The sequence below is a fragment of the Podarcis muralis genome, chromosome 2, assembly GCF_964188315.1.
Source record: "Podarcis muralis chromosome 2, rPodMur119.hap1.1, whole genome shotgun sequence".
NCBI lineage: Eukaryota > Metazoa > Chordata > Lepidosauria > Squamata > Lacertidae > Podarcis > Podarcis muralis.
In genome coordinates, this window is record NC_135656.1 from 77,988,242 (window position 1) to 78,011,849 (window position 23,608).

The 23,608-nt window shown below is 43.4% G+C and overlaps 1 protein-coding gene across 3 annotated transcripts in view; it reads left to right on the forward strand.

Annotated features, from left to right (window-relative positions):
- Nucleotides 1-23,608, forward strand: part of CFAP92 (cilia and flagella associated protein 92 (putative)) — a 55,748-nt gene that overhangs the window by 26,528 nt on the left and 5,612 nt on the right. For all 3 annotated transcript variants that reach the window (XM_077924853.1, XM_077924854.1, XM_077924855.1), the window contains 9 exons: nt 1,670-1,848; nt 5,934-6,098; nt 10,239-10,423; nt 11,557-12,440; nt 15,413-15,607; nt 16,824-17,106; nt 18,506-18,670; nt 19,343-19,555; nt 21,838-21,982. In XM_077924853.1, the coding sequence (XP_077780979.1) occupies nt 1,670-1,848; nt 5,934-6,098; nt 10,239-10,423; nt 11,557-12,440; nt 15,413-15,607; nt 16,824-17,106; nt 18,506-18,670; nt 19,343-19,555; nt 21,838-21,982 (2,414 nt within the window). The remainder of the gene's footprint in view (nt 1-1,669; nt 1,849-5,933; nt 6,099-10,238; nt 10,424-11,556; nt 12,441-15,412; nt 15,608-16,823; nt 17,107-18,505; nt 18,671-19,342; nt 19,556-21,837; nt 21,983-23,608) is intronic.

The following is a 23,608-nucleotide window of genomic DNA, read 5'->3' on the forward strand; positions in this document are numbered from 1 at the left end:
TCAGAATCTTTTTAACAATCCTGTGCCATCACTGTTCCAAAATATTGTAAAGCAATATCTAAAACTGAGACCTCCCTTGGGAGGTATAATTATTTTAATGGGTTAATTAAGAATCCAACATTTTAATAGCACACACCTTATTAATTGTCTCATTATATCCTGACAATATATCTGCTTTCAAAAAGGCAAGGAGAATGTTCTGAGGTGTTGTTGTTGTTTTTTTAAAATTCTTAACATTAAACAGATTGACAGCCTTCTTCTGTTAGAGCAACAGATCACCATGCCTTGTGTATCCTTTCTCCCAGAGGGAGTTTCTTCCAAGGGTGTCAGAGGAGCAATGTAGAAATTGCTTATCCAGTGGCTTTTTATACTTCCAACTGTCTAGTCTTGAAGATTATTATTGGCAAAATTATGGCTTGGAACCTGAGGTTCTAGTTGTTGGTGAGAGGGCCTTGTGACCAAAGCTCCATTCACAAAATGCTCCCAGTGGCAGAATGGATGAGGTGCCTTTTGTTTTTTCCCCTTTCCCCACCCACCCAGAAGAAGCCAGTTAAGCAAAAAATACAGTTTATTTAGGAAAACGGAATATAGAAACAAAATAATTTTAAAAAATTCCTTCCAGTAGCACCTTAAGAGACCAACTACGTTTGTTATTGATATGAGCTTTCATGTGCATTCACACTTCAGGTACACACGAAAGCTCCAATAACAAACTTAGTTGGTCTCTAAGGTGCTACTGGAAGGAATTTTTATTATTATTTTGTTTCGACTATGGCAGACCAACGTGGCTACCTACCTGTAACCAGGAATATAGAAGATAAGGCATGTAGAAAAGGCACGGAAAATAGCATTGTAGATGACTTAGCTTTCTAAGTATAAACTAGTGCTTGAAAAGCCCGTGGATATTCCTAGTCCACGTTAAAGATCCAAGTGTGTTATCCTCCAACAAAGATTTGCAGGGTTTATACAAAAAGTTGGGTCTGTTCTGTAAGCAAAGCGCATCACACCCTGCTAGTGCAAAACATTTCCTTGTGAAAGAAGTACCGTTGATACATGATGACACCACAACCCTGTGTAGGATAGGACAGATTACTGGAGATGTTTGAAGGCAGAATCTAGATCTAGAACCTAAGAGCTCTGTCCTGTGCTCAGTGAGGCATCATGGGTTTGATTGAGAGGGCGCTAAGCCATCCCCATCATGGCTGTCTTTATATGGCAAGCTGTCTGTGTGCAGTGCCTCCCACAGGGGAGGACGGATGTTTCCCCTCTGTGGCACCAGAAAAGCTTTCTATTGGAAGACTGAAATGGTATAGAGAGAGAATCCCCTTGGCACATCACTGTATGCAGATGGTTTGCTGCATGAAGGCCCTAAACATGGAGAGAACTTTAAAGCCAACTGGCAGCCATCTCACATGCGCCCGTCCTAAAGCAGACAAAAGCTGTTGTATCTCATGTGTATGATTCCCCATCCCTGGTTTACAATGTACATAGTTTTATAACGGCAGCTACATCTTTTAAAATAATTAAAAGTTTGTGATGTTTCCCTTGGTTGTATAATTTGCTGTGTTGAGTTTAATTTCATTTTTCTATCGTTGCTGTGTATATTTTTTTAATACTCCAAATGCCTCTGATGTTTTTTTTCTTCAAAAAACAATTATTTTTCTTCAAGTGCAGTCAGTATTTCTGGGAGCATACCCTCTTCTCTGAAAGAAAGAACTCTACAGGAAGCCAAAGCTATAAAGCAGAAATTGCATTCGAAACCTCATTCTAAAGCAACAGCCTCGGCAATTATGAAAACTAATATAGGAAAAATGGAGCATTCAGAAAGGAAGGAGACACCAGATGGAGGTGAGTGCAGAAAGGATGTGAAGTGGAATCCTATGAATGTTTAAAGTCCCACTCAGTTCATTGGGACTTATTCCCAAAACCCTGTATATAGGATTGTAGCTTTAGGCGAAATAGCAAACCACTTAAGATAATAGGGTAGCGGTGGAGGAAAGTTTGCCTGTAATGGGTGACAAATGTTTTATGCAATAGGTAGACACTGGGTCATTTAATAAGGGGTATTCAACAAATAATGCAAAACCTCAAAACAATGCATTCTCCCACAAGCTAACACCTGCTGAAATATTCTTAAATTGTTTGTGTTACATGCCTTCATTTGGGTGGTAGAACGTAAAAAAGAAAAATATTTTAGGTCTGTTCCCTGCCCCCTACCCCATAGGAATTAACATTAGCTCAACTAATTTAGTCAGATTGCGGTGTAGAAATGGGGGTAATGAGTAGGATTTGAAGAGCTGTACTAAAAGCTCAAGTGTGACTGTGCTGTGCAAAAGTGGTATCCAGGGCTGGTCTGGAGTCAGAGCCCAAGTCATCAGAGTCCAAAATAAGAGTTGAGGTGAGAGGCAAGGTCAGGGCAGTCAAAGTCATGTTCAAGTTGGTCTGTGGACAGTCGAGAGCATAGGCAATGACCAGGTCCTGGGCAGTCCAAGGTCAGATGCAATCTAACCAGTCAGATTGGTCACAGTGCTGCTGAAAAAAACATTTGTTCCAGCTCCTGTTCCAGCCAGGCACTGGGCTTTTTTGAGCTGGAGCTGCTGGAACAACACAGTAGATCCAGCTGACTGCTGCCAGTTGTCTTCAATAGGAGGATATTACTTCCATGGTGTCCTTGCCTTCTGATAGGGTGGGTTTCTGTCTGGCATTTGAGGTGCCATCTCTCCCTTGGGCTCAGGATTCATTCAGCCTCAGCATCAGAGGCCATACTCACCCATGGTGCCTACGGCTTGTCCTCAGCCTCCTCTAAGGCTCCTGGTCCCTTGCCCCAATCCTGAACCTTATCCAGGGCTTGTTGTAATTCCGAGACCGCTGATTAGGAATCCCCCAGCTGTGACACCATAGACTCTTGACCTTGGAATCTTCATCCACTTGCAGAACTTGCCCCTAACTTTAAAACTTAAAAGTTCCAACACCTCGTGCATGGAGGCTAGTAGCTAAAGTGATGGATCATGTTCTTTGCCTGCATAAAGCCCCAGATTCAATACCTGGGATCTCCATTCAAAATGATCAGATGATATAAAAGACTTTTCCCTGAAACCCTGGACAGCCAGTCAGAGTAGATGATACAGGGCTAATTGGACAAATAGTCTGACAGCTTATTATGGTGCAAGTTATTTATATTACAATCAGACAAATAGTCACACACTTTTGTGAGTGACTACTGCATTCCCTGAATAATCTAGAAATCTGTTCTTGTGGTGATCCTGTCAAATAGCCCATTCTATGCAACTGGTTTTTTGTTTTTTTGTGTGGGATCTCCCTGCAATTTTCTGTTTCTCAGTGACACTTTCCCTGCTCTGATTCCTGACCCGAGAGTCAGTGTTGAAGCTTGCTAACGCTGGAGAACTCAGTATTGCTGTGGGTCAGACACTTCCTTTATCTGACGCAAAAGCAAAGAGAATAGAGAGCATTTTGTAGCCTGCTCTCACGCATGCAGATTTGCAGCAGGGTCTCTGCTTGAGAAGCTCAGCCCTTCGCCATGTCTGCCTTGTTTGTTTTGTGGCTCTGTTTAAGTCCCTCTTTCCCATGACTCCAGGGACCCGTGACTTATGAGATCAGTTCCACACATTGTGTCTTAATCTTCAAGCTGCTATTTCCTTTACATCGAAGGCAGTTGGAGCCTTTTCTTCTATACACTTTTGATAAGCATTTACACACTTTTCTGGGGAGTTTTGCTTGCTTGTTATATTCAAGCCTGCTGAGACATGATTGGACGGTTCTCTCCCAGAGTTGCTTACCGTGCTGTAGTTATTTCCCCCAAGTTTTCACTTTTTAAAAATAAAAATAAAAAAGATACAATAATAATTTACATCACGGTTCTTCATCTGAATCGTAGGGTGGGGATGGGGAGGAAATTCATTTCTGTTCATATTTAAAGGAGAACGTACTTAATTTGGACTTTCTGAAACAACATGTGAACTGAAGCACACCCATGCTTTGAAAGGCACACTTCTCTGAAACTTACAATGCGGGTTTTCAACCAATTAATGTGTGCAAATTGTATATATTGGGTAAAGGATGCATATAGAGTCATATATTAGTGAAAATGGCGTTCAAAAATCCATTGTGCTCTGGATAATTTCCTTCCAAAAATGTGTCTATGGGGCAAGATTACATATAAATATATGCATATCAGGAAAAATTCACACTAAAATGCTGGTGAATTCTCATGAGGACTCTTTTGAAAATAAAATAAAGTAAAATTCAAACGAATGTGAAAATGTAGAGAGCAAAATCTTTTAACTTTCGCTACAAACGACAGACAGCTACAGGTGCATAGAATAAGTTTTGTAGCTTTCTTCAAAGTTTATTTCCTTCCTGTAAATTAACACTGCAACAGTATGTGTCTGAACCTACATGTGTGTGCAAGTACGCATACGCTAAAGAGAAATTTAAGGTCTTTTGCTGGAATTACAACATGCGCTTGTTATGAATAACCCTTAACCTTATTCCCGCAAGAACATCTCACACCAAAGGAATAAAGAAAGATTGGATTATTATACGAAATAGAGTACATAAATGCTACTTCAGAAAGCAAAATTGCAATTTAAGCAAGCAGCAACTCCTACAATACACCCACCCACACCCCTTTATCTAAGGAGTGAAGTTATTTACAGAAATGTGGGTGAGACAGTTTTGCCAGCAGCACCCACACTAAGAGTAAGAAATGGAAAGGGAAGAGTACACCTGTCCTTAAAGTGAAGCGGGCATGTGCTGTTCCTTGAGATCACAGAGAAAAAGAGAGTTTCTCATTGGAGCTAGGGATAGCTATGATAGCCAGCTAACTATTGAAAGTCTGGGTTTTTTAGCTAATGTCTCTTAGTAGGGAAGGGAGGGAGGGGCTTTGAGGTGACTCATTCCTGGCTCTCTCCCCCCCCCCCCACGCCCATTTCTCACCTTGCCTATTTTGCAGATTTAAGAGTTTGAAAGAACTCTTAATTTCCTAGAGAGAAATGAACCAGACAGGACATGGCCATCTTTTTGTGTGCTCTCTGCCTTACCCTTGTCTTGATGGCCCTCATTCAGGAGCTTGAATAGGCTGTGCTTGGCAACTAAATTTGCATGTGCTGATCTTTACAAAGTGTGATGGCACATTTTGAGATGAGGTATTGGGCTTCTACCAAGGTCAAGCAAGTTTCATGATAGTGAATCTCACAGCATACAGTGGTACCTCGGGTTACAGACGCTTCAGGTTACAGACTCCACTAACCCAGAAATAGTACCGCAGGTTAAGAACTTTGCTTCAGGATGAGAACAGAAATCGCGCGGCGGCAGCGGGAGGCCCCATTAGCTAAAGTGGTACCTCAGGTTAAGAACAGTTTCAGGTTAAGAACGGACCTCTGAAACGAATTAAGTTCTTGACCTGAGGTACCACTGTATTTAAGTTATGTCAACCTTTACACTTATGCTATGATCTATAGAGATAAACCGTAGAAATAAGTTCAGATCCATACACCTGTTCACAATGCATTCAGCAGAATCCAGAGATAGGCAAATCAAGTTGTGTGTCGAGATCATTCTCTTCCCTCCCTCTTGCTGAAAGGAAAAGCCTGTGCATGGCGGCACACACTGGTTACCTGCGAAGCAAGGGCAGTGGGTAAGGCTGCAAGTGCATGGAAATTGGTCGCAGACTGGATGAAGCTGTTTTACCCAAGCGCAGCAAGGTGTTCAGTGCAGGTGATTCTGTGTGACTGTGTCACCTATAGCTGAACCTGGCTAATGGGCCTAGGCATTAATTCCCCAGCTTTTTTCGGGTCAAGCAGTTGCTCTCTTAAATATATCAAACCAGTACTGTTTAATGTTGATGGATGGTATCGGATAAAATTCTGTTCTCTATCAGACACTTGACCATTGAAATATATGTTCTCTTTCAGGGCACCACCAGTTACCAGAAAAAAAGAAACCCTCACGAGTTTTAGAAAAAAGATCTGCATCGGGCACCCAGAAATCAACTACTAAAGAAACTGCAGCTTCAACATCTCTGACAAAGAAGTTTGGAATAGCTTTTTTAGAGCTGAACCTCATGCCCCTCTTGTCAGGTATTTCCCCACCCTCACACCCCCACCCTCACACCCCCACCCCCACCCTCACACCCCCACCCCCACCCTCACACCCCCACCCTCACACCCCACTACTTGGGGGGGGGTAAGGTTGCAGGGCGAAATGGTTAGATCAGTCTTCCTCAACCTCGGCCCTCCAGATGTTTTTGGCCTACAACTCGCATAATCCCTAGCTAGCAGGACCAGTGGTCAGGGATGATGGGAATTGTAGTCTCAAAACATCTGGAGGGCCGAGGTTGAGGAAGCCTGGGTTAGATGTTATGTAGTTTGGTATTGTCAAATGCTTGAGCAGCTTGTCGCAGAGGTGAATGAGAGGGTGGCTTGTTTTATTGTGAGAAGCTGCATTTAAGTGCTGGGACAAATGCTGGCTCTGCCAAGAGAGTGTGCGAAATGGACAAATTCAGATAGCCCGAAGCGGTCCTGTCTGTAAAGTCAGAACATAACATGCATATATCTGTGAGTAGAAAAGGGGGTGGCATCTTGTTGTGCTGAAAATCTAGTGATTTCTGAAAGCTGCTGTGGATTTGAAGTAGACCAGCCTTGTAAACAAATCCACAAGCATGAACTGACTTACCAGCCCATCTGTGTACACTTAGGTTAGTAATTGACCCCCATAAGGCAAAGGAAGGACAAACTTTTCAAAATTTAAAATAGCTGGAGGAGGGGGGAAGTCAAAAGGTGAGGCTTGGGGGTGGAAATATTGCCTCATGTTGTAGACAAGACTTCCTTAACCTTGAGCCCTCAGATATCATTGGACTACAACTCCCATCATATCTGACAGTTGGCCACGCTGAGTGGAGATTGGGGTATGTGTGCTCTTTGACAACATCTGTGGACTCCAAGATTGGGGAAAGCTGCTGTAGACAATTGAGTGACACTTTTCCTACGTTATCATCTACCCCTGCCTTTGTGATACTGCTTATGAATGATGTTGAACATGTTACTCCTGTCAGTATTTAATTAGTGCTGGCAGTTTGCCAGGCGCTGTACAGAAGTGGAATCGTGCATGCTCAGAGGCTAGAAATGAGAAGGTTAAGGCATAGAGGTACAGGCACAGCTGCTGTATTGGTTAGAAGGATAACAGGCATGGGAGATCTATGATCAAAGGATTCAGATTGCCATTTCCTAATGTACATTTTCCTGTCTGGACTCAGCCAGTAACAGGAATTGTGGTTTTGTGAATTGACTGGCCCTCATAAGGGTTTGTTGTATTGCAAATTAAGAAAGACATTAAAATTACTGAGATTTCTCCCTTTGGTTTTTCTTAGTGTTTGCAAACATAACTCTTCTTGCAAAAACAGTCTGGTATCTGTCAAAATAAAATGTCAGGAAAAGGTTTCATTGTCTGTGGGGTTTTAAATTTTTAAATATAGTTAAAAGGCTGCAGTTCAAGAATCTTTCTTTCTTTCTTTCTTTCTTTCTTTCTTTCTTTCTTTCTTTCTTTCTTTCTTTCTGATCAGTGCAGGTTAATCTTAGAGCTGCTTCATATATCCCCCACCAAACAATTCTTTGTATAGAAAAACACACATACAGAGCACAAGGTTTTTTTCTTCTTCCTGCAGCCAGTGTGCATGCAATTTAGCTACTGTTGTATATTTCCATGTAGGAAAAATATAGCAGCTTACAGGAAATACGGCCTCAATAAGGCTTTAAAATGTTGCATGTTGGGTGATAGGAACATTCTGCCTGCCTGCTGTGCTGTTGAACGGTTCAGCTAATACAATTTGCAGAGATGTGCACTTTCTTTTTTGACATCACTGCTGCCCAAACTGCAAAAGCCTGAAAGGTAAAAGCTCATGGTGATTTCACTTCTATTAGGAATGCAAGGTACATAGCAGCAACCCCCTGAGACTGCATGCTGCTTTGCTGGTTCAGCTGACAGCTTACATACAAATTATCTTTTTGCTGCATGCTTCCGGACGTTTTGCTTTTAATTGAAGCTGAGGCTTCAAGGGCATTAATGCATTAATTGGACGGCACTCTGGCACCTTCAGAGCTCCTCTCAGTTTCTCTTGCGCTTTGTAATTTTGTTCAGCAAATCTGCACTACTACTGATACAGGCTGTTTCCCTTCAGTTCTGTTCAGATTAGTGCATACTTGTAACAGATGTAGTACAATGAATGCTAAAAGTATTCCATGCCTTGTGGTTGCAAGTGAGGTTTGCAAAGCCTTTGCCTTCTATTTCTCCTTTGGAGTGCTCCCTCTTCTGGCACCCTGTTTTCATGTGCAATATGAAGTTCTGCTGCTGGCATGTGGGCTCCCCCTGCTGGCCCCTCCAATGGGGTGAGCTCCCGTTGCTCTGTCCTAGCTCCTGCCAAACTAGCAGTTTGAAAGCATGCCAGTGCAAGTAGATAAATAGGTGACGGGAAGGTAAACGGTGTTGCTGTGCAACGGTTTGTGTCACGGGGTTCTGTTGCGCCAGAAGCGGTTTAGTCCTGCTGGCTACATGACCTGGAAAGCTGACTGTGGACAAACGCCGGCTCCCTTGGCCTGAAAGCGAGATGAGCGCCGCAACCCCAGAGTCGCCTTTGACTGGACTTAACTGTCCAGGGGTCCTTTACCTTCCCTTCCCCCTGCTGGTGATCTGCAGTACTTCCAGTGACAATTTCTAAAAATGACCCTTGAGAGATAGGATTCCCTATTGAGTTCAAGGCCTGTCCATTCATTGAATGTGAGGACTGATGATAAGGAGATGGCTGAAAATATGTGGCAGGGGCAATGAGAGAGAGAGAGAGAGAGAGAAAGAGAGAGAGAGAGAGAGAGAGAGACCGATGCTAATGGACAGTTGGGTTCTTTTTAAGCCAGTAGCTGACATAATGGAGAGAAGAATTAGGGACTAACTTTGGAGAGGTAAAAATAAGCAAGCTGGAGCAGGGGAATGGAAGACAAAATTACAAACTGCAGATGAGTAAGAAATGGTCCAGTCAGAAGGTTAAGAGCAACGGGGCAGGGGGGAAGATCACGCTTACAAAATGGAAGCAATTTAGTTTTATGTGTCATTTCCCCCTAAGTAGTATGTTTTTATCAGATACTAACACAACCACCACCATTATTAAAATTACTGCCCGCCCTTCACCAGCAGGTGTCAAAGCAGGGTACATCAATTTAAAATTCAGTATTAAAAGTGTTGGCAACAGGAGAGCTGGAAAGGAGGTAGTAATGGGGGAGAGTGGGGAGAGATGCTCTTCGATGCTTCTTGTTGATTTCACATGTTGTTCCGTTGCAGAACTGCAATGATTGGAAGCATTTTTAGAGAGTTGGGCACACATGAGCAATAAAGGGAGGGAGCAGGTCAGGTCTAGGCCAAGGAAACCTTTAAAAAAAATACCATGTGTCCCACTCATGGTCATACATGGTGGTCATATTCATACATAGGAAGTTGCCTTATACTGAGACAGGAGGACCATGAGTCCATCATTTTTGCATGGTCTACACTGACTGGCAGTAGCTCTCTAGCCTGGAGAAGCAGGGGGATTGAAGCAAGGCTCTCCTGCATGCTCAGGAAATGCTCTCTCACTGAGCTGTGGCCCTTCCCCAAAGGAGCTCCCTCCTTCCTTTGCAATTGTGACGGGTTGAACAGAACGCACTGCTAGGTTGCCCTAGTCTTTGCTTCTTTCTCTGCAGGTTCTTGCATTTCTTAAAGTGGCACAAATGACCAAATGATGTGGTGTGGTTTCTCCAGAGAATAAGCCTAAAAAAGGTAAAGGACCCCTGGATGTTTAAGTCCAGTCAAAGGTGACTATGGGGTGTGGTGCTCATAATGCTTTCAGGCCAAGGGGAGCCAGTGTTTGTCCACAAGCAGCTTTCTGGGTCATGTGGCCAACATGACTAAACCATTTCTGCCGCAACGGAAGCCAGAGCACATGGAGACGTCATTTACCTTCCTGCCACAGCGGTATCTATTTATCTACTTGCACTAGTGTGCTTTTGAACTGCTAGGTTGGCAGAAGCTGGGACAGAGCAACGGGAGCTCACCCCATTGCAGGGATTTGAACTGCTGACCTTCTGATCAGCCAGCCCAAGAGGTTTAATAAGCCTATTAGGCAATGACATAGAACATATTGCTTCTTTAGTACTGCTGCTATAATGATTATATAAATAATGTAATTCCACTTCCAGGACAACACTGCGTGGTCAGTCAGCTAGGAGAGAAATCCCCTAAACTTTGGGACGCATATCTTAGCTTTTCTGTTGAAGGGACTCTGATGAGTGAGAAACAGAAACATGAATTAAACCCACTGATCATTAAGATTAACTCTGCAAGGTGCTTACCAGACACCCCTGTTCCAATTAAAGTGCTACAGGTAATTCAGAGCATTCTTCTCAAGTAACTTACATGTGACATTCTGGGGGAAACAATTGAATTCTGAAAAGCTCCTGCTTCTCACATTTGTAATTTCCCCATTTCTTACTTGCAAAACAGTTACAATCTAAAGACAACCGGAAGTGAGCTTGTGGCCATATTGGATCGCTGCATTTACGTAACGTGTGGTGGTAGAAAACCTAGCGCATTTAAGTCCCCCCATCCAGAACTCTTGTTTGCACTTTTTATATACACATAGAATCATTGAGGAAGCATGTTTGCCCACTCGCCTCAAGGCAGGCCCTTCCCAAAGTATGCAAGTTCAGGCAGTGGACTGGGGAAACAGAAGAGTGAGGGCAGCCACTCTCACCTTCTTGCTGCCACTGCCATTGACCCCACCAGGTTGTTGCTGCTGCTTCCAAATTGCCTATCCCTGACACGAATCTGCCTTGGATTATGCTACATGGCTGGGACAGCCCTACCACTAGACAGAATGAGGTGGGTGCCTCAGGCAGAACTTATCTGGGCAACATGAAAGACAGCAAATTGATAATTAATTTGTTATTGTGCTTTTACTGCCAGGGAAGAGAAGAGATGCTTGTGGGATTTTCCTGCCCTGAGTACCAAAATAGTTTTAATCAGCCTTGGGTACCCATGATAGGGTGGGGTGGGTCATTTGCTGCTTGGCCTTGGCAATGGCGTAGCATGGGGGTGCCAGGGGGGCCGTGGAACTAGGTGCCTCCAGGATGGTCTGGCGCTCCTCTCCACCCGCCAAGGGCTGTGCTGGCTGGCTCCCCCATGTGGGTGGGCAGGCAGCTTAGTGCAACCCCACTTTGCTTTGGTGGGGGTGGGGTTGCTCCATCGTTGTCGGTGGTGAGGGCTGAGGTGGCGCCCCCTATCTGCTTTGTATGTGCCTGCCCCTGCCTGCCCTGGGCACCGGCAACTGACACTATGCTGCTGTGTCTTGGGCAGCAAAATGTACTGGGCTAGCCTAAACTGACCTCAATCAAAGGTGCATTTTTATTTCATACTTGATTAATTTTACTGAAAGAAGGTGTATATATATTTTCTGAGAGATAAAGGAGACCGAAACAGCCCCTCCCACCTTTCTTGTCTGCTCTTTCCTTTTGATAGCGTTCATGCCTTCCTATTTACTGCAAGTACAAATTCCATAATATGGAGCCACATCGAACGCAAGACCGGGATCATGGCTCTCATGTCTTCTTTAAAGATACCAACGTGATTCTTGCAGGAACAATAAGACGTGACGAACTGAATGAGTATCTAAGAGGGCCACCCTTGGAAATCGAGGTTCACGATCGGGACAAAAAATGGCAAGATGTCGATGTAAAGCCTTCCTTGTTTGGAGAGGAGCCAGGAGACCGCAGGCTCAGCCATTTGAGCTCGGTCACTTCGAAATACGTGGCCCAGAATCCCATGAAAGGCATGGAGGAAGTGTGGCACCCATATGGGGTAGCCAAAATCCGCTTGGCTGAACTACTGCTAGGGGAAAAGGCCTTGAATTTTTGTGCTCCAATTCACAACTGCTCTGTTCAGGATACGAGTGCCACTAGGAAGGCTAAGGCTGCCGACGGCTCTCCGGTGGCCCAGATGCCAGTGGGGCATTATGTGTGCTCAGGGGCCTTTCTTAAAGTCAGAGTTGAAATAGCTGTACCGTTAACTCCCGAAGATGAAGCAGAGGACACTAAAGATGATTATTGCCCCTATGGCTGCATCATCTATGTTTTCGACTTTAAAAACACTTCTCTCATAGGTTACTTGCTGCAGGAGATTACAAAGATCAACGCAGAGGCTCTAGAACTGGATTCGTACCCTCTACGCATCATTCATAAATCTCTTAATGCGTTAAAACTGAATAACAGGATGACTTATGAGGAGATTTCTCAGCTGGACGTTCTGACTGGGTTTCATATTCTGGACGGATCCATTCACCTTCTTATCGTGGAAGGCTTAAAGAACAAAGCCCTCAAGAGGTTATGGAATAAGCGAATAGACAGGTAACCAGAAACATTTTGCAATTAAAGCCTATTTTCCTCTGCTGTGATCTTTTTATAAAGCTGATTTGTCAGACTCAACCTCATATAACTGTTTTGTATATAGAGAAGCATTTGTTTATTTGCTTCTTATTTCTTACAATGTGCTTCTGGTCTGTCGTGATCAGACTAGTTTACGTAGGGATAGAAGACAGGACTTTCAGGATCTGTTCAAAGATGCTTTCAAAATTGAAAGTTAGCCCAAAATTTCAGCGCCAGGATTTTGGGGTACTTTGGTTGTTTCACTATGTTTTAATAAAAATGCACCAGTCAAATTATGAAAATAATGAGACTAGTCTAATGCAGCACTTTGGTTTTCCTCGTTCCCATTTTGCCCATTAGAAGTTTGCTAGTGCAATGCTGTCTTGGCACTGAAGAGGCACACACCTTATGTCTGATGTTGAGCTACAGTTCCTGCTTCCTAGGGAGAAAGTAGATTAGATGGTAATTTATGCAGTTAGCAGTTGCTGTGGATATCTTTTTAAAGTAAATAGCAGGTGGTGTGTGTGTTTGCAGGAAGGCATTAGCTCTTTCCCCTCATGGCAGAGTTCTTGCATGCCTCCTATTTTGCACTGAAAGAATTCCCTTTCATGCTAATGGAATGAATCTGCCACCGTTCATTTAAAATCAATTCAAAGGTGGCTTGTCACAATAATATAAAAGAATCTGATAAAAACAACATTAAAAACAAGAATGCATAACAATTGCCACAACCCGAGTTTCAATGGCTAGGAAATGCCATGAACATGAACATTTTTAGCAAGTGTTTGCCTTATTTCAGAGGCAAGGCTGTTCCATGAAAGAGTGTCCTCCAAGTTGCTGCAAGATGGACTTCAACAGGTTGCAGCAACCTGGGGTATATGTCTGATGTAAATTGCAGGTGCCGGGGACTTGATGTGACCTGGGACCACACTGCGGGGCAAATAATTAACTCCCCTCAGCCGCCAGGGGGATTCTGATCTGCACTGGGTCTTTCTCCTTACTTTTAGAATGCCAGCCATGCAGTTTCTAATGGTATCTCATCTAGTTTGGCCCTTAAGGGCTTTACAGCCAGTTGAGCTGTTTGTAATCAAACTGTTTCCTTTAATGTTAATTTTGTTTTATAACTGTATTTTCAGTGATGTACTGGTTTATTTCTCTTTCACTTCCAACAATCTTTCCTAAACCAAATAATCGGAGTTCACAGACAATACTAAGAAGTTGTGGAGCACTTTTAATTTCATTCTTCCTTGCTAGCGTCATAATGTACAAATGTTAACACGTTACAGTGCCAGTCACTTTTAAAGGAGTCACCTAGTGGAATGCAAGATGGAGGAAAAGAATTTAGAAGGCCGAGGCTATGTGAAAGTCATTTCATGCACTTGGAGGCAGAATGAGAACAGGTTTCATTATCAAAGGGCTCATATGTTAATTCAGGGGTCAGCAAACTTTTTCAGCAGGGGGCCAGTCCACTGTCCCTCAGACCTTGTGGGGGCCGGACTATTTTTTTTTTTTGGGGGGGGTGAACCAATTCCTATGCCCCACAAATAACCCAGAGATGCATTTTAAATAAAAGCACACATTCTACTCGTGTAAAAACACGCTGATTCCTGGACCATCCGCGGGCCGAATTTAGAAGACGATTGGGCCAGATCGGGACCCCAGGCCATTGTTTGCTTACCCATGTGTTAATTTATGCTTGTTGCTTCAGGCTGGTTTTGGAGTTTTTCAGAGCGCTACAAGCTGCATCCTAGAAAATCCCCAGAAATACAGGTGGGAGTGCTAAGGATGCCTGTTGGATTAGTAGCACGTTACCCCTCCTCCAAATTTCCCCTTCCTTTGTCTGTGGATGGATGAGTGCCTTTCCACATATAGGAACATAGGAAGCTGCCTGATACTGAATCAGGCCATTGGTCCTTCTAGCTCAGGATTGCCCTCCCTAGCTTGCAGTGACTTTCCAGGCTTTCAGACAAGGGACGCTCCCAACCCAAACTGGGGATTCCAGATATGGTATACCCCACTAGCTGTTTTTCAGAAAGGGCTAGGTCTTAGAGACCTGACAAAATAAATCAAAGCCCTTTTGTAGTCTGGTGTCGTCAGTCTCACATCTCCTTTGAAACTCATGGGACTACGGATGCCGCTGCAAATGGGAAAGAGGGAAATAGAGCAAACAGGTTCCCCACCCCATGAGATTTCTATACAGCACAGGACTAGCGCTACCAAAACAGCAAAGCAGGAGTCACTCAAGTTTTTCCAAGTCAGCATCTGTGTATATGCCAAGCATAATCTGAATTGAATAAGAAAATGTTTAGGACTGCCTTTTGACATGGAGCTCTTAAATATGCTTGGTAGTGCAATCCTACAGAGATGGGAGTTCCATTGAGTTCAGTGAGACTTACTCCAAATGAGTCTTCTATAGGTTTGCAACTAAAGTACTATTAAAATTAACACATAGGAAAGATAGGAATTAAGATAATTGTGAGACTGGCTAATTTTACCTTACTGGTGATATAGTAGGGTCAACTTTCCAGTACTGGGATATGTTATTGGAGCAGTATTCATGATTTTTTTAAAAAAAAAAACCTTTCGCTTGATTCAAGATGTGCTTGGTTCAAGTTAGCACTTTTAAGTTGTTGGTTTTTTTTAAACCTACAAGTTCTCATAAACACCGTCTTAGACATTCCTTTTATCTCTCCCATAGGAGGAAATGCCTCCTTTAAAATGATTCCTCTTGCAGTGCATGCATGCATCTAAAAACAATGCAAGTTTTCTTGCATTAGTTGCTCTTGATATGATACCTGCTTCTCTTCTTTATCATACAGGGTTTTAATCTGAGCTTTATAATACTTAAAATCAAAAACCCTTGACTAAGAAAGGGGAAAGGTGCTATGAAATGTCAGGACACACAAGATTATGAAGTATTTGGCCAATGCTGTCCTATTTCTTCTCTCTTACAGGTTGCGTGAATCTAAAATTGGAAGATTACAAATATTCTATAACTCACACTTCTCTTTTCATCAGCGCCTGTATGTAGACCTTGAAGCCATCCTTCTTCATATCCGTCTCTGCAAGCCACTCTCTAATATCGTGAATCAGCCTTTGTTATATATCAGGGACATGGTTCCCCTTCCGTGTTTTGAAGCTCTCATCAGGTTAGATTGTTCTTGGATTTCTGACTTACTGTTCTGTACATATTTAGAGTTTGGTGTATATATCTTTGTTGGTTGTGGAGGAACCTCCACTAGATCCTTTGGAGAGAATTTTCATAGCACTTTTGATTATCTTGTTCTATGTAGAGGGTGTGTGTGAAATCATCTGATTCTCCATAGTCTCATCACACTATGCTTCCTTAATAATTGGATTTGGCTCAGTTTTGAGATCCTTTGCTCTGGCAATGTGCTTCATAATGATATAATCCTTTCAGGGTATGTTCAGGAAGTCATCTGAATATGCAAATGGGGGAAGAGCAGATGTACAGGGCCTGTCCCCAATGTCGTTGTGCCCATAGCAGATACCCTTGAGTCCCCAAACTTCCCTGTGTTGCACGGAGAAGGACTGCAGGGGGCTTCTACTTCCATTCATTCCCTTGAACTACCGGTACTTCACGTAATCAGGGCTCCTACGGTATTGGGGTCCCTGATCACATGTTGAGTGTAAGGAAATCGAGAAAGATTTCTCCAAATTGGGTGAACTGGCCTTAAAATGGCATATGTGGTTCAGTGTAAACAGCTGTAAAGCAATGCACAAGTTCACTTACATCTTAATAGGACCTTAATAGGTCCTGAACTTAATAGGACCTGAACTGGCCGTGACTGACTAGGAAAGGATTCTTGAGTTTATGATGCATGTTGACCCGTTGTTGATCCGTATTAGGGATCACGAGGAAAGGGATTGAGGGGGGAAAACCTTCCAATAACATGGTGCCATTATACAAGTCTGTGGTGCAACTATGCTTGGAATACTGTGTGTTGTTTTTTAATTATTTGTTTGTTTATTTATTTATATTATTCCATTATGAGATCTGCCCATTTATTCTTACTCTCTGCTTCTTGTTGTTTAGATGATTATGATCCATAAGAGGATCCTCCTACTTCATGTCTTCTAAGCATACTCACGAATGTTGTTTTTTGGGTGGGTGGGTGTTACTGTGTTGTCGTTTTTATTATGCATTTTGTATCTTAATTTTATTCTGTGAACCTCCCTGAGACCCCAGGGGATAGGGTGGTATATAAATTCAACAAATCATCATCATCATCATCTTTGGTGAGGGAGTCTATCAAAAGCTTTTTGAAAGCCAAGTACACAGTGTCTGCTGGGTCACCCTTATTCACATGCTTATGTTCTCTCTCTCTCTGCCTTGTTCTTCAGGCTTGATTCTATCTGCCGCAGTATGAGGTTAAGAGATGTGGTCCATCATGATCTCTTGCCATCTGCAGAAATGATCACAGTGTTGAGCCAAGAGTTTGGGATCCCATTGAAAAAGGATGACTTGTTCATCCAGCAACACCCAGATATCTCAGGGATGTTTGATATTCCACCAAAGTATTCGTATGTGAGAAAATATAGGCGTTTCCCTCTAGATAACCACAACGAAGAGTATCTACTTAGAAAAAGGGAAATGGAAAGCCAGACACCAGAAGACTTTATCCAGGTGTGTGTGCTGCAGCAATGAAAGGTTGCCTTAAGACAGGAAAGGGGAAACAGTAGCCCTCCACATGCTGTCGGACTACAGCTCCCATCAGCCCTAGCCAGCATGGCCAAGGATGATGGGAGTTGTAGTCCAGCAATATCTGGAGTGCTACAGATTGCCTATTCCTATCTAAAGAGATTGTTCAGATAATGTCTATGTATAACAAAGTGCCTTCTTACTGGAGCTGTGATATTATAGCATGCACATGAGGGGTTTTTAGTTTGAAAGCGAGAAAATGCTCAAATTCCCCACTCCGCCACATTTATTTTTGGTGCAAGCTCCTGATGCTTCTCACAGTTTGCTCATGTGAAGAGGTCTTCTGTCATCCTGTGGTTCACATATACACATATCAGGGATGGGGAATCTTCAGCCATCCATTTTCTGTTGGGCTCCCAGCTTCCATCAGCCCCAGCCAGCATAGTCAGTGGTCAGGGACAATGGGACAGCCAGCAGGTTCCCCATCCCTGCATTGTTCCCTCTCAGAAATCATAAGCTGGTTAAAGTCCCTCTGAATCAAGTGGGACTCACACCTTAGGAACAGCAACCAGGTCACAGGCATAGAGGATTTATTTATTTAGCAAATTTAACAAGGAAAAGGAACAAAATGGATACAAGGATCTCCCGCCCCCCAGAAAGGAGAGCTGTTAGTTGGACTTGTGTGAGCCCTATGATAGTAGGCCTGAGGGTTCATTAAAAAGCCAGCTCATAAGGGAAGGAGCCCTTTGTGGATTCTGACACCTTTAGGGCAACAAAGACTAAGCAAGCAGCTGGGTTTTAGAGCCTCTGTGAAAGATGTGCAGGTGATGGTCTTTAGTGCCCTGTATGTTTTCTAGAAGTTCCAAGTATTCACTTCTAAAATATGAACGTTATTACAGTGAATAAATTAGCTTGGTTGATAGTGGGAAATAGGAAGCTGAATGTCTCCAAAGAAAAGTGGTTGGCAGCTGGCAATCTGCAAGGTGAGCTCTCCTCCCCCAAGGGAAGGAAGACATCGGACCCCACAGCTAGAGCTCCAACTCCATTTACATCTTCGCCTTCAGTTATGTGCTGCCTGGTGACTGTTTAGAGCAGCCTCTCTCAACCTTGGGTCCCCTGCTGTTGCTGGACTACAACTCCCATCATCCCTAGCTAGCAGGACCAGTGGTTGGGGGTGAAAGGATCCATGGTTGAGAAAGGCTGGATTAGAAGATCTGACAGTGGGCTGAGTTGGAAAAACTTGGCTACAGCTTACTGATTTGACTTACCTGCCAGTCCAGCTACCGACTTTTTCCATGGCAGAAGTCCTGTGTCTATTTTCAAAAGTACATTTCTTTTTGTCTAACAAGACCAGAATAACTACATGTGTTAACTTTTCTTCCAGTCTAATATTGAGAATATACATCTGCTCAGCAAGATGGTGAAAAAGGAAGGCAGCAAAATCATCAGGGCTTTCCCTTCTGATGGCAAGTCCATCTTTAATTACAGTTGTCAGACGTTAAATTCTGCAGAAATTGCAAAGAAGCTGCTTCGTCAAGAGATGGCAGAGGTGAGATTAGTACATCCCATTTTGGATTTCTGCTAGAGTAAAAGATTGATCTAATGATTTCTGGTATGTCTGGTAAAATTTTGGAATTTTTTTCTAAGAATTTTGTGAAGATTTTGGGAGTCCAGTGGTTCAGATTCATAGTGTTTTGTGTGTATATGTGTGTATATGTGTAAGACATGAGGGATGCAATCCCTTAAAATGCAAAAAGGTGAAATTCTGGAGTATTTTTAATTTTTTACATATATATATATATAATTATATTTATATTTTAATTTTTTACATATATATATTAAAAATACTCCAGAATTTCACCTTTTTGCATTTTAAGGGAGTGCATCCCTCATGTCTTACTTGGAGGGCTGGATTTTTGTCGTTGAATTCATGATAATATTGCTTTATCTTCTAAAGTGAATTTAAGTATCTATGGGATTTCTAGACATCCAGGTTTCTTAAGTGAATTTAAGTATCTATGGGATTTCTAGACATCCATGTTTCTTAAGTGTTTTCTGTACACTCTAAATCCAACCCAGTTATCATTGTTGTGTTAGGAACATGTACAGAATTTTGTTGTAAAGTTCAGGCTTTGCTCTTTTTAGCAAAACTTGTTTCTCTGTGGAGAAACATAGAGGATGAGAGTTCTTTCTGAGGGAAACATTTGTCTTTCTTTCTTAGAATCCAGGCAACAGGTTTGCTTACAATCATGAATATCTGTCAGCCATGTTTGACCCAGTAGATGAAGACAGCGAACTAAAGGAGTCCATGCACCAATCGGAGATGATGTGGCTCTCACCAGGAGGGTTTGTGTATCCTGGATATAAGAGCAGCATGGAATCCAACCGGCATCCTCGTAAGCCTGACGAAGCACGAGTGAGGGAGCTGCATGAGGTAATGGCGGATTTTAAATTCCTGCCACATCTGTAATCTACTCCATGTGGCATTTTATCTTCACAACAACTCTGTGAGGAAGATTTAAGAGACAGGGTCTTCTTGCAGGCCATCCAGTGAGTTTTGTGGCAAATGCAAATTTGACACTCGTCTCTCTGATCAAGGCCCAGTATTCACTCTCCACTACCATACATCTTCTTATCAGGGTCTCTTCCAGCTCTACCATCCTATGATTCTGTGATCATTTAGGCACATTCTGCGTGTCCTTGAACAGTGTGAACTTGCTGCTTTTATTCTCCCAGGTATATGCTGTATTTTAAACAATACTGCTGTGTTTATTGGTAGATTTACAGCACAACCCTGTGCATGTTTACTTTAAAGCAAGTCCCTGCTGTGTTTAATGGGGTTTACGTCCAGATAAGCATGCGCAGGATTGCACCCTTAAGATCTTTTTTATTTTTGTGACTTTTTGGTGCAGTCCTGTGGTCCTGGGAGGTTGTCCAAGGGACTATAGCATTTCGTAGATTCTCCCTCTCCACAGGCAGAGAGAGAGAGCGAAAGGGGTCTGCCCCTGGAATCTCATCCAGCCACAATAAAAATGTTGGCTGCCATCACTTCTTTACCATTAGGTCTCTACCGGCAGAGAGGGCAAAAATTGGGGTAATCAGTAGGAAGGCTGTGTACCAGAGGTGAATGGGAGACTCGGCTTTGGATCTGCTGAATCCATATCCCTCCTGTACCTTCAACACTCCCAGAACGGAGGGAGATAACCAGCAGAAGAATAAACACTTTCTAAAGAAGAAACAGAGAGCCAAGGAATAAAAGATGCTGGCAAAACGCTTCTCCACAGAGCTCTGGATTTGCCATAGTGCTCCTGGCCCAGATCCAGTAGAATTACTCTGCCCATTTTTATTCTAAGCTGGTTTGAAGACTTTTATATAGTAGAAAGGCGGGGTAGAAAACAGCTTTGGTTGTGAAAAAGAACTGCACATGCATTTCTGCATCCTGCTGGTAGCTTGTGAGAAGATCCCATGAGTATATTCGTGAAATTAAGATTTTTTTTGCCTAGTCATGCATCTTCTAATCTTAGGTCAAGTACCGTATTTTTCGCACCATAGGACGCACCGGACAATAGGACGCACCTTGTTTTAGAGGGGGGAGAACAAGAAAAAAAAATTCTCCCCCTCTCTGCCCAGCGCCCCTTCAGCGTAGTTGTAGGAGGCGCTGCGCAGTGAGGGGGAGAATTTTCCCCATCTTGTTTTCCCGCTCTAAAACAAGGTGCCGTTTAAGGTGCGTTCAGGCGGCTACCTTGGAAGGCTACCGACCCCTCTCGCTCTCCAGGCTTCAGGTTCCTTTCGACCTGCTCTTTGGGGCTGGCGGGGGGAAGCCCACCACCAGCCCCAAAGAGCAGGTCAGGGAGCAGCAGAAGGGCGCAGCGGAGAGGCTGCTGCCATAGTTGCGCCTCACTTCTCCAGCCGTGAGAGGGTAAGCGGGGCTTCTTTAGCCCCACGCACGCTCTCCCGGCTGGAGAGGTGGCATGCGGCTATAGAGGCTGCTGCCATAGCCACGCGTCACCTCTCCAGCCGGGAGAGGGTCGCGGGGCTATGGCATCTTCGCTCCATAGGACGCACACACATTTCCCCTTCATTTTTGAAGGGGAAAAAGTGCGCCCTATAGAGCAAAAAATACGGTAATTAAAATTTGTCCTTGCTGATTAATCAGCTAAAGCATGTATTCAGTAGTGTTATCTACCACTGACACTGACTGGGACCCACCGTTAAAACTGTATTTTTTAATTCTTAAGTTTTTAAACTGCATTTTACATTATTGTAACCCTTGGACCGAAAGGTGGGTAATAAATTAAAATAACAACAGGAGCTGTGATAATCAAATAGGTGGGTTTTTGGTGGGTTTTTTTAAAAGACACCATTTGCTTTGACTAGCTTTCACCCATGCTATTTTGCAAACTGGTTTGGAAAGTCCCCTCAGGTTCAAAAGACATTTGCCATCTGGCATGGGGACCTGCTGTTTGAGAAACAAGATCAAGTGGACCCTAAGAACTAACAGATCACAGGCGTTATCTCAGCATACAAAATATTGGTATCTGTGTGCTGGCTTTCTTCTTTTTCATCTTAAGGAAATTGCTGAACGGAAGCGACGTTTGTCCTCCGTCAATATGGTATATTTGACATATTCATATATTGCTGTGTGATTTGAAGTTTATACTGTCGAAGTTTCAGGAAGACAGATTTTGTGCTAAAAGATTTGCAATGTTCATTTAGACATGGCAGGAGCACGTGAAAGCCAGTGACATGACGACAATTCCGGACCGGGACAGATGGCCTTGGGACAAGAGACATGCAGATTTTGAGCTTTACAAAAAGAACCCTCCATGTGCCCATGTGCTTCTTGATACTCAGAGAGAAGGTATATGCTAGCTTCCATACCTTTCCTTGGAGCGGCTTTAGCTCTTTTAAGAAGTGGTGCATCTCTGCAAGTACACATTCAGTATATAGAAATACTGTCCAGGTTCGAAAGAGCTACTTTGGCATGCAGTCAGTTGCTTTTACATCTTAATCCAGCATCTCAAAAAGTGTGTGTTAACACAAGGCACATGTTTGAGGTAAGGGTGTTGATGCAAAATACCCGTTTCTACTACGCAGTTACAGGAGGTCCTAGCCATTGTTTGTCAGGAAATCCAGGTTCTCTTTACATAATTGAGAGCAGTGGTGCAGGAGCTACTTTTCCAGGGGGTCATCCTACAGTAGCTGTTATGTGTAAAAATAACAATTTTGTGGGAATGGCCTGCAGAGATTACTGCACCCCACAACTGCAAGCTTTCAAATGCTGCAGCAGCTCCCAGAGAAGGCTGTCATGCATGAGGATCTTTGTTGTTGAATGTGTTGTGATGGAGGTGGGGAAATGTCACCAATGACTTCAGCAACAGGCTTTTCTCCTGGAGAGGCTGGCTAACCTTTTTAATGAAATTGCAAAGGTTGTATTTTCTGTGGTTGCACAGGCAGAGAGGGAGGGAAATGGTTGCAACAGTCCTACAGTAAAAAGGACTGCAACCTTTAATATGTATTTGTCTGAACAAATGCAATTGATGATTTTGGCAGTAAGCCTTTGAGCTAATGAAATTTTAGGAGAGCCTCCCAAAAATTACGGACAGCGGTATGGAAATGAGTATAAAAAGATTTCTGTAGTAAGTTTTAGTTTTAAATCTTACAGTAGAGAAGACTTCTATTATGACGTTACAATTTGTAAGTAGTTTCCATGCATTTTGTATCTCACTGCAGTTGGGACGGACCTCTTTTTTTGACCCTGCTGCTAACCAAATTGTTCCAAAACAAATTACATCCAATCGATTCCAAGTTCTTTTTAAGGATTTGGGTTTTTTTAAAGCGGTGGGACGTGGGTGGTGCTGTGGGTTAAACCACAGAGCCTAGGACTTGCCGATCAGAAGGTCGGCGGTTCGAATCTCGTTGCTCGGTCCCAGCTCCTGCCCACCTAGCAGTTCGAAAGCACGTCAAAATGCAAGTAGATAAATAGGTACCGCTCCGGCGGGAAGGTAAACGGCATTTCCGTCCGCTGCTCTGGTTCGCCAGAAGCGGCTTAGTTATGGTGGCCACATGACCCGGAAGCTGTATGCCGGCTCCCTCGGCCAATAAAGCGAGATGAGCGCCACAACCCCAGAGTCGGCCACGACTGGACCTAATGGTCAGGGGTCCCTTTACCTTTACCGTTTTTAAATCACGGAGACTCTATTGCTATAATCCACAAGAAGCCAGAGCCTTCGCTTTTGCAGAGATAAAATATGAATCCAAGCGCCCAGACCTCAATCTCACCTTCCTTCTCTGCTCCTTTCGGAGCGATCCGGGAGGCAAGAGAGATCATGAATGGCACAGCCAGATCCCCCTGCACCTCAAATTAACACTTTCAGGTTTTTTGAGGTCCACAGCGCCTTTGTGTGACCTTGTTTTCTCTACAAAGCTTGGGCTTTCCCCGGAGGGCTAAACCCGCGCTCCTTTGTGGTCCGTGGCAGAGCGGAAG